We start from the raw sequence: 14,294 nt of genomic DNA, 5'->3' as shown, positions 1-14,294 counted from the left end.
TGAAGGAAAAATCACAATGTGTAGGCTACAATTGTATTTGTTTGTTTGTGGGAGTTTGTGGGAATTTTTAACTCATGGTTCATGGGATTCAAGTTCTACAGTGGTAATGCTGAATCATTCCTATTCCTTAGGCTAGGCTAGTGATCCTAACTCACCAATTTTCTCGATAACCTCGACTGCTGCGCAGGCTCTACTAAATTCACCGACTCCATTGAAGTTAACTGCAGCCACTCTGAAGCGGTACATCTTTCCAGTTGTAAGGCCAGTCACAATGTGTTCTGTGAGTCTCAGGTTCTTCTCATGGGCCTTAACCCACACACCTGTACCTTCCTCTTCCTCCTCCTCCTCTTCTTCCTCATCGCCTTCCTCCTCCTCCGACTCTTCCTCCACAAACACAACTGTTTTCTTGGCTCCTAGACTGGCTCCCTTCGAAACGACTTTCTCAGGTACCTTCTCAGGTTTTGGCTCAGGCAGCTTCTCAGCTCCCTCCTCCTGTTCTTGCTTCTCCAGAACGTATCCGATGATATCAGAACCTCCGTCCTCCAAGGGTCTGGTCCAAGCAAGGCTGACACTGTCCTTGGTAGTATCAATAATACGTGGAATTGTGGGAGGTGGAGGAGTACCTGAGGGAAATACAATATTAACAGTCAGTAACTTAACTTTTTTTAACATACAATCCACCTGTTGTAAAGCCACTCAACATTTACATTACATTCCAGTCATTTAACAAACACTCCCATCCAGAGAGACCCACAAGCGCAATCAGGGTCAAGCGCCCTGCTCAAGGGCACATTGACAGATCCCCCACCCAGCCCACTCTGGGACCCAAACCAGCGACCTCTCGGCCACCGGCCCAATGCTCCCAACTGCCAGGACACCTGCCGACCCCAACCATCCAAGAGCTCACCCCCTACCCCCTCTCGGAAACCGCCACTCAACCATCCGAGACCCCCAATCTCCACCCCTTCGGAGCCAGTCCAGCCCAACCAAACAACCACCCACCCGATGTGCCAATGACCAACAAAAAGAAAAAGAGAAAGAAAAAGACAAGAATAAGAAACAGAACAACAGTCAGTAACGTAACAATATTAAATTAACTTAGTTTAACTTATTTAACAGTGTACTGGTAACATAGAATATTGTGCAATATATGAATTGTAGGACACTTACTTGTTGGCGTTCTGCAGACAGCATAGAGAGACAGCTCACTGGGTTCACTCTCACCAGCCTTGTTGACAGCTGATACACGGAACTGGTAGATGTTGCCCTCCACGAGGCCAGTTATCTTGAAGCTTGTGTCCATAAGTGTGGCATCTCTGTTCACCTTGATCCATCTGGCACTCTTCTTTTCATGTTTCTCAATCAGATAGCCAGTTATAGGACTGCCACCGTCGATCTCTGGTTTTAACCACTCAATACTAGCAAAATCTTTTCCTACAGCAAGAATCTCTGGTGTGCCAGGAGCAGATGGGACAGCTGTAATATGACATAATAATTTATTGTTAGATTATCATCTCAATATCAATCATTTATTTGTATTTATTTATCCTTTATTTATTCAGGAGAGCATATTGAGATTACAACTCTATTTTCCAAATGACACTTGAGTATATCATAGAAAGCAATTAAATATCATGTTGCAAGATAATATGGAATATGTTCTACTTACTGAACATGTTTCTGGCGATGATAGGACCAGATTGCAGTGGAACGCCGGATCCATACTTGTTGACACCTCTCACGCGGAAGAGGTACTCAGTGTTTTTGAACAGTCTGGTGATCTCACAGGTGTGTTCCTTGCACTCAGCTTCCATGATCACCCAGTTGAGTCTGTTGGTGTCGCGTCTCTCAACAATGTAATGTGTCACCGGGTCACCACCACTCTCCAGAGAGGGTTTCCAAGACACAGTGCATTTCTCTTCAGAAATATGGCTGATGGTGATTTTGCCGTCAGGAGCACCAGGTGTATCTGAAAGGAACACATTCATTTATGGTATGAGATCAAGGTAAGCCCCATTTGTTAAAAACTTTGTCATTTAATTTCTTTATTTACTTTTTTTTACACTTACCAAGTACTTGCACGTTAACTTCGGCTGACTTGATGCCACTGGCGTTCTTTACAGTGAGAACGTACTTCCCGGTATCATCTCTGTCACAGAATTTGATAATGGCCATGGCACGTGTGCTGGTGTACTGCAGGGAGTACTTTTCACACAGCTCCAGTTCCTTATCTCCCTTGGCCCAGAACACTTTGGGGTCAGGTTTACCACCAACAGCAGCATCCAGAACAAGGTCTGAGCCGGCTCTGATTGTAACCGTGTCAACCAGAAGTTTGCTGTCAAGATCTGCCTTTGGAGGAGCTACGAATGAAAAAAAGAGAGAAAATCCGACTTAATAAATGATAATATAACTTAAAGTCAATATATTTAAAAGTATATATCTTACTGTATTCTGCTTTGCATGTGACTGCGCCGGTTGACTCTGAAGGCATACTGAAAACTTGGTTGGAGTTCTTGGCAATGACTCGGAACTCGTAGACCTCTCCTTCACCAAGTGCAGTGATTGAGAAGTTATTTTCTGTGACATTGGTGTAGTTACACTTCAGCCAGCGACCTTCGCCAGTGATGGTGTATGGCTTGCGCTCAACAATGTAACCCACAATTGGGAAGCCACCATCGTCAAGTGGTGTAGACCATTTGATGGACACTGTAGATCTGCCTACCTCAGTTACTTCTGGTCTACCAGGAGGATCTAGACACAAGATTAATGGGAATCAGGAGTATGCTTTCCTTAAACACATGTATTATGGACCTGTAATAGTATCCCAAAGTTTTTTCGGGAAATCAGTACTCACCAACTGGATTTTGAGCCACCATAGGCTTGGATGCCTCGCTAGCTTTGCCGAGGCCACCGCTGTTCATTGCAAAGACACGGAACTGGTACGAAAGGCCTTCAATAAGTCCCTCCACTCTGTAGTCACATTCAAAGCATGGGATCTTGTTCTCCCTCACCCAAAGGATGTTGTTTCGTTCTTTCTTTTCAATCCAGTATCCAGTCACCTTGCTGCCGCCATCGTGGTATGGCTCCTCCCAGCGAATGTGGCAGGTGGTGGAAGCCACGTTGTATACAGAAGGTCTGGTTGGTGCACCAGAAGGACCTATTATCAACACAAACAATATCACTCAATTTCAGTTGATACTTTTCACTCTTAACAATTAACGTGTGAAAAAACTAAACATGTAAAACATAGATTTCTCTTAACTTATACTCACCGAATGGATTCTCAGCGACAATGGTCTCAGATTCAGTTGATTTGCTTGTGCCAAATCTGTTCTCAGCACTGACGCGAAAGGTGTATTGCATGTACTTTGTCAGATGTCCCACACTGAGGTTGGTGCGTTTCACACTGGAGTTGATGAGTGTCCAGGCAGTGGAGCCAGATTCACGCTTCTCAACGATGTAGTTGGTGATATCTGTTCCACCGTCATCCTCTGGTGCTTCCCAAGCAATCTCACATGATTCCGATGTTATGGATGAAACTTCAACGGGTCCAAGGGGGGGACCAGGTCTTCCAATGACATTGACAGTAACGAAGAACGTCTTGGATCCAGCAGAATTTTCAAGACTGAGGAAGTATCTGCCACCATCGCCCCTCATGGCGTCTCTGATAGACAGAGTTGTCCTGTTTTTGACAGTCTTGATTGCAACCCTTTCACTGTCCTTCAGCCTCATCTCCTCCAGTTTCCAGATTACCTTCGGTGCTGGTCTACCAGTGATGGGAACATCGATGGCAAAGGTATTACCCACTTTACAGATGACCTCCTGGTTAGATATTTCACTGAGATCTGCAGTTGGTTCTATCTGTGGCTCTTTGATTAACACTGAGGATAGTGCTTCTCTTGGTAAGCTGTTGCCTGCATCATTCTTTGCCTTAACGCGGAACTCATACTCTGCAGTCCTACATAATTCTAGAGTGATGCTCTCGTTCTTGGTCTCACCACCAACGACCCATTTATCTGTGGTCTTTGCCTTATGCTCAATGATGTAGCCTGTGATACGACTACCACCGTCATGCTCGGGTTTGACCCAGGAGAGTGTTGCTGTAGTGTCTGTGACGTCCACAACATCCAATCTCATTGGTGAAGAAGGCTCTGCAGTAGCAATAATGGGATCTATCGTCTCAAAAGGATCACCAATACCGTACTGGTTCTCTCCTGAAACTCTGAAAAAGTAGGGAACACCTTCCAGAAGATCCTGGATATGTAAGGATAGCGCAGTGATCTTGCCACCGGATTGGTTCCAGGTACGACGACTTGCCTCACGCCTCTCTACAATGTAATGTTGAACGTGAGCTCCACCTTCATTAGCTGGAGGTTCCCAAACCAGTGTCAGTGCTCCTCTGGACACTTCTGCAAAGGCAATAGGTCCTGGAGGTCCAGGTGTATCCAACACCTTTACAATGAAATCAACTTCCCTTACGCCACTGCTGTTCTCCAGAGTAAGAGTGTATCTTCCAGAATCGTATCTGGTACACTTTTCTATCGTCAGAGCAGTGTAGGTCTCTGTAGTAGTAATATCTGTCATGACACCAAGTTCTTCTTCATCTTCTTTACTCCATTTAACTGAAGGAATTGGTTTTCCTTTGTAGGCGATACGGAGACAGACGGTGCCTCCCTTCTTCACAATGTGTGTATGTTTGAAGGTAGCGTCAATATCAACGTCAGGTTTTACGTGTCTGTCCACAGCCTGTACTGGCTCAGGAATCTCTTGCTCCTCTCCCTTTCCAATACTATTCTGGGCAGAAACACGAAGCAGGTAGTATGAACCAGTTTCCAAACCAGTTGCAATGTATTTTGTATCATTGACCAGATCCTCATTGATTCTGATCCATTCTCTGGTATCCTCTTCTTTCTCTTCCTCCTCCTCCTCCTCCTCCTCTTCTGAGCTGTCTACCACCTTCTTAGGTTTAGCTAATATTTCTTTTAGTTCTTCCTTAGATACCTTGTGCAACTCAATGACGTATCCATGGATGGAACTGCCACCATCGTCTTTAGGCTTTGTCCATTCCAAACTGATAGTTGTATCTGTAGAGTCGGTTACATGAACCACAGATGAAGCGCATGCAATATCTTTTGGCTCACTGGCTTTAATGGCCATTGAGATGTTACTGGGTGCTCCAATACCGGCGTTGTTTACTGCCATCACACGGAACTCATACTCCATATCTTCAGTGAGATGATCCACCCGGTGAGCAGGCTCCACAATGGGCTTCTTTGACCTCACCTTGTCCCAGCGGACAGTCTTCTTCTCACGTTTTTCAACAATGTAGTACTGAATAGGATTGCCTCCATCAGATGTGGATGCTTCCCATGCCAGTGTGATACTGTCTCCAGAAACTGCAGTGGAATCAGGTGTGCCAGGTGCATCAGGAGTAGCTGTAGGAAAAGGGGGTCAAAAATTATAAAGACATTTTGGTAAAGTGAACTGTTAAATTCTAAAATCATATTCAAACTTGGGGCTCTATTTTCAGCTGGCATTGAAGCGGCACTAGTATCAAACGCATGTTAGTTTGCAATTTCGTCATGTAAAAACTGGCGCACTGGCATTTTCCAAGCCTAACACCAGGTTCAGCAATTGACCTGTTTTATATCAGCTCCCTTGCACTCAGAGGGGCCGGCTGAAAATATCAGAGGTGTGTCCTTAAAAACACGAATCAAAGTGATAATTTCAGGCAGCACTGATAAGGCTATTTAAAGACCAACATTAATGGCATTAATTTTGACAGCGGAAACAGCCTATCCAGTCATGACGCACACTGCCCATATGCGCATGGAACAAGAGTAGCCTAATGTGCTTTTGGTGCCTGTATACTTTGTATTTAGAAACATCATTGCTTCCCATTTTGTCTTATTTGAGCATAGTCTCCCCTTCTCTCAATTAATGCTTTTTTATCTGCCCAATGCAAGAATGAAGTAGTCAAGACTGTGAATAAAGGGCTTGGCGCCTGATACCGCTTGGAAATAAATCTTAATCACCAAAGCTTTATTAAAATATAACGTTTGAGAGGAGTTAAACAGTGAGCTGACATTCCCTTTTTATCTATGCATTGTAGGCAGGCCCACATTATTTTGGCCGTGCTTAAAACCGGCTCCATGATGTAGGCTACTTGTCCATGCCCATCATGAAATGAGAGATGAGAGCCTCTGTGAATACTGGTGAACCTCATATTTAGAAGTTACCTGTAATCTGTAAAAATGGCTTATTTTTCGTTTTATACCCTGTATGTTCAAAACTCACTTAGGCCTACTATAACAAAGGCTGGTTCAACAGCAATGCGTGTCTTTTTTATCCTGGCGGTTATATGATATAATTACATTTATTTTTGTTACATTTTATTACAACCAAACTGATTCATCTTCCTGGTTTTATGGTAAAAAAGTCCTTGGCACACTTGCAAAGCAACTTCTTGAGATGTGTGAATGCGATCTGATCTGTAAGATGGGTCTGATTATGTTCACAAAATATAGGCCTATTTGGGAGCAGTATAAGGATGAGTGGACATTCTCCCTTTCTATTTCTATTGGATCTTTGTTCAGCTACTGTGAAAAGTTGGAATGTGTGTTGTTTTAATATTTTATGCCCACGAGGAGAAATTATGGTGGCTGTAAGTGTGACATGGCGTATTTAAAACAAGTTGTTGTTTCGTTTAATTTAGAATTTGATTATAATTATTTGTTCTCTTTTTAGGCCTTTTCAATAATTAATTTAATCTTGTTTATTGACAATGTTTGGATTGTCCATGCTCAGCCATAATGCAATTTACATTAGGCCCTAGCCCCTATATCAGTGTGAATGCTATTGAAGCTATTGAGCCCTTGGACTTACTGTATTGCATTTGTGCAATGATGGGACTTGAATCCAATGGTCGGCCGGTACCAAACCTGTTGACAGCAGAAACACGGAACTGGTACTCATTGGTCTTCATCAGCTTGGTGGCGTGGTATACTGTTTCTTTACAGCAATCCGAGACAAGTGCCCATGAGATCTTAGAGGTTTCACGCTTCTCAACAATGTAGTGAGAGATGTCGGAGCAGCCGTCGTTCTCCGGTGGATTCCATGTGAGGGTCACTTTTCCTTCAGAGATATCACTGAAAATGATAGGTCCCACCGGCTCTCCAGGAGTATCTAGATTACAATAGACGATCATTTGACATGTACAGTACAAGACCGATCCACCATCTACAATGATGTCAAACAAGATAAATCACAGTGCTTTGAATGTTGTGAGAATAAAATGAAACCAACCATGGACTTGGACAATGATGTCCTCCTTCTTGGTTCCTTGGCTATTGGTGGCTTCCACTGTGTAAGTTCCTTTGTGACTGCGGTCAGCATCACGTACAAAGAGCATGCTTGATCCAGCAACTGTGGTGGTGTCCATCATCGACTTGGTGATTTGCACGCCGTCTCTGAACCACACAACCTTGGGCTGTGGTCGTCCACTGATCGATACCTTTAGTCTCATATTGTCTCCTGCCTTGATTGTGAGTCCCTCAAAATACTCCGGGCCAAACTCAATGTTTGGAGAAGCTGGAAAGACAAAAGGTGAACATGTACATCATTAGTGTTTTGTATATTAAAAAGCAAAACATATTTGCATATTTATATTATCACGTCAAACATATTATTATTATTTCAATATATTATGCACCCTTACCACTTTCATCTCTGACCACGATGTGTCCAGATGAGTTAGATGGGGGACTCACTACGCCAATAGCATTTCTTGCAATAATTCTGAACTCATAGCGTTCATTGCAAGCAAGACCAGTGACAGTAAACTGGGTGTCGTGGACATCAGTGAAGTTGCTCTTCAGCCAGCGGCCCTGTCCTTGGCGTTTTTCAACATTGTAAGCCACAATCTTGCTGCCTCCATCACGTTTGGGTGCATCCCATTTCAGTGCAACAGAATTGCTGGTCACATCAGTGTAGTCAGGTTGACCAGGTGGATCTAAAAAAAGGAACACATTTTTTCTCATTCACTTTCACATGTTTGAATCACACATGGACTAAGTCTGGGAACGTGCTTATATCACTTGGTTTATACTTCCCTATTACATAAGATATTCATGGTACTTGCACTTTCAAAGGCATTGGATTTCATACCATCATTGTGTTGATTGTAAGAATCTGTACGTTAAAGTCGCAATCAGCAGTTGCTACATTCATTTTTGGACTTATAAATTAAAGATTTGTACCTATTGATTCTTGAAGAATATAACATATTCATATAACATATATGCCTCATGAGCTAGGTTCCCCACCAGAACCTAAAATATAAGCTTGTTTTACTCCAATGTTTGTAAACAAATAAAATGTTAACAAACACTAATTATACTCAAAACATGGTTCAACATATAATTTTGATATCATGGATAATCAGTCTTTGCATCCATAGCTCTGTCTATGAATTTGATTGTGGTTACAATTCTCCAGCCCCATCCCTCAGCTTTTTTACAAAACCAGGGGCGGGGTGTTCACTTTGTTATTGTTTCTACTGCTGATTGCCACTTTAATGAAAAGGTATGCTGCACCCATTGCTGACCTGAAACTCACTGCCTTGTTCAGCCTGGGGATTAATAACAGTTTACCATTATTAACAGAAAACCATGATTAGTTTCCATTTGAATAAGGACTTACCAACTGGAGAAACTGCCATGGTGGTGTTGCTTTCGTCACTCTTGCGGCTGAATCCGGCATCATTCTGAGCGTAGACTCTGAATTGATATTCCAGTCCTTCAATAAGGCCAAGGATTCTATAGTCTGTTCCAGGGATAGCCACAGTGTTGACCTTCTGCCACATGACACTGTTCTTCTCCTTCTTCTCAACATGGTAGCCCTTGACTGGACAGCCACCATTGAAGACGGGCAGCTCCCACTGAATGGTCATTCCGTCGTTGGTGACGTTGTACACAACAGGCTTTCCTGGTGGACCTGCAGGCCTGAACTGATGTTTAGCGACAACGCTTGGTGACACCAGTGGCTCACTGACTCCATATATGTTCTCAGCACGCACTCTGAACTGGTACCCTATTCCCTTGATCAAGTTGGGCACCTTGAATGTTGTGTCAGTGACACTAGAGCATGCCATCTTCCAGTCATTCTGAGATGTGTCGCGCTTCTCTACAGAGTAGCAAGTGATTTCTCCACCTCCGTAATCATTTGGCTCCTCCCAGGATATTGTGACACTGTCTGCTCTGACCTCATCAAAGTTGATGGGTGCGACAGGCTTTGATGGTGGTCCGCGAGTTATGACAAAAACGTTGAAGGATTTCCTGTACACCCTGTTATCAAGAGTAAGTGTGTATTTCCCACCATGCTCTGGTTTCACATTCTTGATCATGAGAACAACTTTGTTGTCTGTTTTCCTGAAGCGTACTAGTTCGCTCTCCTTCAGTGGCATACTGTCCTTAAGCCAATACGTGGCAGGTTTGGGTTTACCCTTATAGGGCAACTCAATGTGTACATTATGGCCCACACGGACACTGATTTCCCCACCTGGATACTCATCCAGGTTGGCCTCTGGTGGGATGACAAAGTCCTTCACTTCAATTGGTCCAATTTCAGTGAAGTCACCCTTCCCCTTTTCATTTCTGGCGGCAACTCTGAAATTAATTTGTGAGGTTTCTTTGAGTTTTGGTACTTCGTGTTCACATTGTTTGCTGCAGCCGGCAGCTGCCCAGTCCTCTTCATCCTTGAGTCTCTTCTCAATGACGTAGTCAGATATGATGCTTCCACCATCATAATCAGGCTTCACCCACTGCAGTGTTACAGAGGTCTTTGAGGCATCCTTCATAGCAACTTCTTTGACTGGACCAGGAGTTTCTGTAGCTTTTACTGGTTCAACTGTGCTGCAAGGATCACTTATTCCAAATTCATTCTCTGCTGATACACGGAAGAAGAAGGATGTTTTCTCTGAGAGATCTTCAATGGTATAAAATTGTTCTGTGCATTTGGTTGTCACACTAGAGTAGGATCTCTTGGATGAGTCTCTCTTTTCAATGATGTAATTGGTAATATCAGCACCACCATCAAGTTCAGGTTCTTCCCAGCACATGGTTACTTTACCACGAGTGACATCCTTCAATACCAGGTTCGTGCAGACAGCTGGTGAGTCTTGAACCTTCACAGACAGTGTCATTGACTTTGGCTCTCCTACACCGTTTTCAATCTTCACAGTGTACCTACCAGTGTCATTACGGCTGACTTCTGGAATAACAAGGGTTGATGTAGTATCTGTGTGGTGGATTTCATATTTTTTATTATTGTCGATGTTCTCATCTCCGAACATCCAAGTAGCACTAGGTGCAGGTCTGCCCTTGAGGGGCACTGTGATCTCCACATCCTGCTTGGCTTTTACGATGTAGTGTGTTCTCATGGCAACATCTGGATCGAAGATAGCTTCCTCTGTAAAAATCATTAAAAGATACATACTTTATTTACTGACTTTTCAATACTAGGAAAAGGGACAAAATCTTATGAAACAAAATGTCAATGTATATGCAATGAAACCATGAGGTGTGTTAACTTACCCAGAATATCCTTAGCATGAACAGGCTCTTTCATCTTAATGGCCTCTCCACGCCCTGCGATGTTGACTGCAGATACACGGAAGTAGTAGTCAACATCTGGTGTTAGGCCGGACACAACGTACTCTGCTGTCCTCACTTCTCCCTTCTGGCTGATTACAACCCATTCTCCATTGTCTGCTTCTTCTTCCTCCTCTTCTTCTCCTTCTGATTCAGATGATTCTTCTTTGGGTGGTTTGCGTCGTAGACCCTCCACGTCCGTCAGCTGTTCAACAACGTAGCTGAGGATCTCACTGCCTCCGTCCCACTCTGGCTTGGCCCATCCAAGGGTGATAGATGTCTTGGTTGAGTCAACCACTTTGAGCTTGGTAGGTTCATATGGTGGTTCTAATAAAGAGAATTCACATAATGTAGATATAGTTTTCATAGAGAAGTAGAGGATATGACTTTTACTTATTACATAAGTTAGATGGATGTTAAAGTTTTTTGCTTACCAACTGGATCAGCTGCTTTGTAGTAGTCAGACACATCTGAGAAGGGGCCCTCTCCGGCTTTGTTGATGGCGCACACACGGTATTGATATTCATTGCCTTCTGTTAGGTTAAAGATAGTCGTAGTGTTGTTGTTAATCGGATCTTTCAAGACCTTAATCCAGCGAAGGCTCTTCTTGTCACGTCTCTCAAGGTAGTAGCCAGTTACTTGACTACCGCCATCCACACCTGGTTTGTCCCATACAACTACCATTGTTGATTTGGTTGTAGTTGTTACCTCTGGTGTGGCAGGCTGTCCTGGGGTAACTGTGGAATTAATATAAAGAGTAGGTTAAGTTCTAAAAATAAATCCAAAAACAGAGGGGTAACTGTCTTTTATAATAGAAGACTTAATATGCAAGTCAAGTTCATCATTTTGGGGAATGCCTGCTTTATATTCCATCAGATACAACTTCCGTTTGTGTGTTTCAAAATAGTGTTTTTTTACTTTGTATGCTACAATGTTATGTCCTGTTTTGTTTTATACTTACCAAATAAATTTTTGGCAACAACAGGCTCAGAGTCCAAGGGCTCTCCATTTCCGAACTTGTTGACACCCCTCACACGGAAAATGTACTCATTTCCTCGTACCAACTTCATGACACCTATGTAGCACTCTTCTAGTCTCTCAGACACGGTAGACCATACCACTCTGCTGGTTTCACGTTTCTCCACAACGTAATGGCTGACCTTAGCACCACCCTCATCAGTGATTGGCTCCCACTTAAGAATGATCTTGTCTGCTGTGACTAGCATAAACTGAATCAAGCCAGGAGGTGGTCCAGGTTTGTCTGATGAAAAGGAGAAAACATTGAGTGCATTAATACATTATTTAACTCATAACAACATGTCTGTTGCAAATTAATGTATGACACAATTACATGACATAAGCTAAATTACAAAACATTTTTTTTTACCTAGAACTTCTATCCTGATGGTGGCAGATGCCGAACCCAGAGCGTTTTTGATCTTTATTTCATATGTGCCAGTGTGGCTACGAGTTGCGTCCTTGATGAGAAGACTAGAGGAATCAGTAGTGCTCTCGATGGAGAGTGTAGTGCTTGACACCATTTCTTTTCCATCCTTGTACCACTCAATTGTTGGCAGAGGCTTAGCAAGAATCCCCACTCTGATCTTAACCATGGATCCGGCTTTGTATTTCACAACATCTAAATACTCTGGAGGAAGATCGATCGCAGGGGCACCTGAACACGAGAAAAACAAAATATTAGCAACAACATAATAAATCAAATATCAAGCAAATGACAGTTTCTTTAATCACTGAAAAGTAAAATGAGCTCAACTCACCACATGAATCGACACAAGTGATTGGACCGACGACATCAGATGGATTGCTGATAGAACCGATTGCGTTCTTTGCGTAAACTCTGAACTCATAGGATTCATTCTGGGTCAAGCCTGACATTGTGAAGTTCATCTCAATCACGTTAGTGAAGTTTGCCCTTGTCCATCTGCCATCTGGGCAGTCCTTCCTCTCCACCATGTATCCAATGATCTTGCTGCCACCATCATAAGGCGGCCTAACCCAGGCCAGACTGATGGAGTTCTTTGTGATCTCGGAGACTCTTACAGCTGCCGGGGGCTCTGAAATACAAAATCAAATTGATCAAGAACAGTTGATGAAAAATACCAACACCATCCACAACAAATTCAGTGACCAAAAAAACAAAAATAATCCATAAGACATTTACCGCAGTTATCAATGGCGAGCACCTCTTCTGATGTTTTGCTGATTTTTCCAATACCAGCTGCATTTTCTGCTATCACCTTGAATTCGTAGATGAGGCCAGGGCAGATGTTTGTTACTCTCAGCTGTGTTCCAATGATTGCTACTTTGTTGACCTTTTGCCACAGAATACTGCTTCTCTCTTTCATCTGCAGGTGGTAGCCCGTGACATTGTTTCCTCCATCTGTGACAGGCTCGTTCCAATTGACTGTAATGCTCTCTCTTGAAACCATGGTTACCCATGGTGTTGATGGAGGACCAGGGAATGCTAGAATAAACAATGTAATCGTGTAAATTTCAGTCTAATTCAAAGACAAATTTAGATAGTTATTCAGGTAGTGAGAATGGATGGTATACTAATAAATGATAGAGACACTTACTGTATGGAAGTTTCACTGTGATTGGTGGGGTGTCAATGTGGTCACTGATACCAAAGCGATTCTCTGCCTTGATTCTGAACTGATATTCCTCTCCTTTGGTAAGCTTGCCGGCCTTTATGGCACTTCTCGCAACCTGAGAAGACACTTCAGTCCAAGCAGGTGTGCTTGTTTCACGTCTCAGTACAACGTAGTTGGTAACTGGGCTGCCACCATCATACACAGGAGGAGCCCATTTGAGAGCCACTGTGGATTCAGTCACTTCGCCAACCTCAATAGGACCAGTTGGAGGACCAGGTCTATCCAACACAACGATGTTGATGAACATCTTGGTGATACCACTTGTATTGGAGGCGCTGATGTCATATCTGCCAGCATCACTTGCAATGCTCTCATTCAGTTTGATGATCAGGCTTTCAGCAGTAACTTGAGTGACCAATCTCTTGGACGGTTTCAGAATAACAGTGTTTCTTGACAGAATAACCTTTGCCAAAGGTTTGCTGGTCATAGGAAGCTCAAAGGTCAGATTTGATCCTGATCTCACATAGACAGTATTGCTGGGGTAGTTTTTCATGTCAAAATCTGGGGCCTCTGTAAAACAAACAGTCACAGCATATATGATTTAGCTAATTATCGGTTAACATACACGATTAGCCATGACAGATATGCTGACAATATTTATATAATGAAAAATTCTAAATTAGAAGAGGTGAGTTGAAAACCTACCCAGTTGATCTTTCACTACAACAGGAACGATCATCTCTTTGGGTTCGCCGAGTCCAGCATGATTCTGAGCACTAACTCTAAAGAAGTATTCAGCATTTTCCTTCAAGTTTTTGATTTGGAAGGAAGTTGTGTTCACAAGAGTAACCTTCGACCATTTGGGTTGTCCTTTCTCAAGTGCTTCAATGAAGTACTGAGTTACTCTGCTTCCACCATCGTGTTCTGGTCTAATCCATCCGATTGTAACACTGTCCTTGGTTACTGCAATAGCCCCAAGCTTTTGAGGTGGACTTGGTTTTTCTGCAAATATTAAGAACAAAAGTTATAA

At 43.0% G+C, this 14,294-nt stretch overlaps 1 protein-coding gene across 1 annotated transcript in view; it reads right to left on the bottom strand.

Annotated features, from left to right (window-relative positions):
• The window catches only part of ttn.1 (titin, tandem duplicate 1), a 169,639-nt gene that overhangs the window by 18,369 nt on the left and 136,976 nt on the right, over positions 1 to 14,294 (bottom strand). The window contains exons 170-188 of the mRNA XM_065018424.1: positions 13,970 to 14,266; positions 13,247 to 13,834; positions 12,832 to 13,134; positions 12,428 to 12,724; positions 12,037 to 12,324; positions 11,611 to 11,910; positions 11,084 to 11,386; positions 10,593 to 10,976; positions 8,701 to 10,467; positions 7,718 to 8,011; positions 7,306 to 7,590; positions 6,886 to 7,185; positions 3,273 to 5,435; positions 2,855 to 3,157; positions 2,446 to 2,751; positions 2,070 to 2,360; positions 1,670 to 1,969; positions 1,171 to 1,476; positions 156 to 623 (exon numbers count right to left, since the gene is read on the bottom strand). Coding sequence (XP_064874496.1) covers positions 156 to 623; positions 1,171 to 1,476; positions 1,670 to 1,969; positions 2,070 to 2,360; positions 2,446 to 2,751; positions 2,855 to 3,157; positions 3,273 to 5,435; positions 6,886 to 7,185; positions 7,306 to 7,590; positions 7,718 to 8,011; positions 8,701 to 10,467; positions 10,593 to 10,976; positions 11,084 to 11,386; positions 11,611 to 11,910; positions 12,037 to 12,324; positions 12,428 to 12,724; positions 12,832 to 13,134; positions 13,247 to 13,834; positions 13,970 to 14,266 — 9,543 coding nt within the window. The remainder of the gene's footprint in view (positions 1 to 155; positions 624 to 1,170; positions 1,477 to 1,669; positions 1,970 to 2,069; positions 2,361 to 2,445; positions 2,752 to 2,854; positions 3,158 to 3,272; positions 5,436 to 6,885; positions 7,186 to 7,305; positions 7,591 to 7,717; positions 8,012 to 8,700; positions 10,468 to 10,592; positions 10,977 to 11,083; positions 11,387 to 11,610; positions 11,911 to 12,036; positions 12,325 to 12,427; positions 12,725 to 12,831; positions 13,135 to 13,246; positions 13,835 to 13,969; positions 14,267 to 14,294) is intronic.

Source organism: Oncorhynchus nerka, linkage group LG1 (genome assembly GCF_034236695.1).
Source record: "Oncorhynchus nerka isolate Pitt River linkage group LG1, Oner_Uvic_2.0, whole genome shotgun sequence".
In the NCBI taxonomy this organism is placed as follows: domain Eukaryota; kingdom Metazoa; phylum Chordata; class Actinopteri; order Salmoniformes; family Salmonidae; genus Oncorhynchus; species Oncorhynchus nerka.
This window is presented reverse-complemented; position numbering and strand designations above follow the sequence as displayed.